At 35.1% G+C, this 2,192-nt stretch overlaps 1 protein-coding gene across 1 annotated transcript; it reads right to left on the reverse strand.

The window, feature by feature from the left end:
* Nucleotides 557-1,060, reverse strand: LOC109950585. The gene is made up of 2 exons (XM_020569868.1): nucleotides 745-1,060; nucleotides 557-656 (listed from the first exon to the last, which is right to left on the reverse strand). The coding sequence occupies exons 1-2, from the start codon at nucleotides 1,030-1,032 to the stop codon at nucleotides 594-596; spliced, it is 351 nt and encodes a 116-aa protein (XP_020425457.1). The 5' UTR covers nucleotides 1,033-1,060; the 3' UTR covers nucleotides 557-593.

Genomic DNA, 2,192 nt, shown 5'->3' on the forward strand with positions numbered 1-2,192 from the left:
GGTTGTGGAAGTAGTGAATGTGGTGGTGCAAGTGGTAGAGTTGGATGTGGAAGTGGAGGTGGTGTCATTTTTTAAAATGAATGATGGTATTTTGGGAATTAAAAAAATTCATTAAATGTTCATCTCTGCTTCTTTTGAAAACAGCTTTGAAAAGCAACCTAGAGCCTGCTTTTAAAAGCTGCTGTCAAAAGGCCACTGCTTTTAAAATAATCGGGATATTTTATTTTTACCAAACACCTTAAACTGCTTAACTTTAAAGTGAAACAAATTTTTGGCCAAAAAAAGCAATCCCAAATAGAACCTCAATGTTGTCATAGCTTATATGCGTTTTATTATAATTATTATATATATCACGTTACGTATTTGACTAATTCACAAGTCATATGTAAAACTATGTCCTCCATCCCACACGCATTGGAGATCGGCACATAAAGCACAAATTAAAATACTAAAGTACATGCAAGCTGTTAGAAAATCTGAAGCTTAATTAGATCGGACGTATAGCAAACTCTTGTTTCACATGTATAATGTACATGCATATCCATTATAGCTCAAGTCTGCATGTGAGTTTCATACATAGGATATAGAGACCATCAATTAGTCTGAGCACCACTCCCTGTGCTTATTTCTGGCCTTGCCGCACGAAGAGTAATTCTCTGTACATAACAACACAAATATACAGTTTAGAGAGAGAGAGAGAGAGAGAGAGAGAGAGAGAGAGAGATGAAGGGGGATTATATTCACCGGTCTTTTAGGGGCGTTAGAAGCAGCAGCAGGGTCAGCTTCAGGGGCGACTACTGCCGCTGGCGGTGGAACAACCTGCTCTGCTGCCGTAGCTGACATGGCTGGTGTCCCTTCAACCGAAAAATCTGTAAGCACTTGTTGTGTGGTTGAAGTTGAAGAATCCCCAACACCCAAACACTTGAAAAGAGACCTAACAGCTGCTCCAAGGAATTGGTAACGATCATAAGAAACAGCAACCATCTTCTCAGTAGTGATGATGACCTCCTTTCCTGATGATGCCTTCTCCATTTTAATGATCCTTTAATTTTTTTTCTTGTTTCCCTTCTTCTTCCTCCCCTCTCATTAAATAATTATTTACTTGGCTTGTGGTAATTTTACAATTAAATAATGAAACTCGTGGTTCTTTCACTTGTTAAAAAAAATGTACGACATTGTAATCTGTTCTCTTTTTTTCTTCTATTTTACACCACAATTATAGGCGCTCAGGTTCAACGAATTGACCTTGCAGTTTTGTAGTTAATATAACTATGACCAAAATGTTCCTCGGTAACATATATATCTAGAAGGTCAGTATGTATGTGCGTGCATGGAATTCTTATATATAGAATTTGCTGCTTGCATGTATAGCATGAATTTGTTGACTCCTAGTACTAAACACAGCTTTCTCCTGCATGGGTCTCCTCGATCCATGAATCAACAATGGTAGCTTCACTAAATTTATTCACCAAAATTAACAATCTCTTGGACCACATGAGTTCAAGAGATTGTGGTTATTCACCGTTAGATATTAATCTAATAGTTTTAAAAAGTTTCTTAATAGGAATGCAAGAGTGACTGAACGGTGTGATTGGACCCTTTTTGTAAACACTCATAGTTTTTCTTTATTAAAAAAAAATCCAAATCTAGAACTTCTTTAATATTAGAAAAAAAAATACTACTAAATCAAGAACTAGTTGATCACCCTCAGAGTTTCCTTCCACGTGATCGTATGTACAATTTAATTTTGCATATATGCTTTTTGGCTCAAAGATTTGTTTAGAAATGAAAGGGACATAGCTGCCTCATATCCCTATTTCTCTCATTCAACATTTGCAACTTTTAGAATTATTGTGAAATCCAACAACGACAAAAAAAAACTAGCACATTGTGTACAGCTGTATCATGTGCTCTGCCTATTCTATCATCTAAAATACACAGAAATGAAACTTTTGTGCAACTTTAAAAATACGAACACCCCAAAAAAAAAAAAAAAAAGCCAACGAAAGTGATAAGTGCATTATTTTTTATATTTTTATACTTCATATTTGGTTTTTGTAGGAAAAGTTAATTAAAAAGAGTATTATTACTTTACTTTCTTTATTTTTAGCTATTTTGCACTCTTGGAAGGATTTCGACTGAAAATTGACTTTTCGAATGAATTTTAGCACAAGCTAATTGGAGAAGAAAGC

Source organism: Prunus persica, chromosome G8 (assembly GCF_000346465.2).
Source record: "Prunus persica cultivar Lovell chromosome G8, Prunus_persica_NCBIv2, whole genome shotgun sequence".
In the NCBI taxonomy this organism is placed as follows: domain Eukaryota; kingdom Viridiplantae; phylum Streptophyta; class Magnoliopsida; order Rosales; family Rosaceae; genus Prunus; species Prunus persica.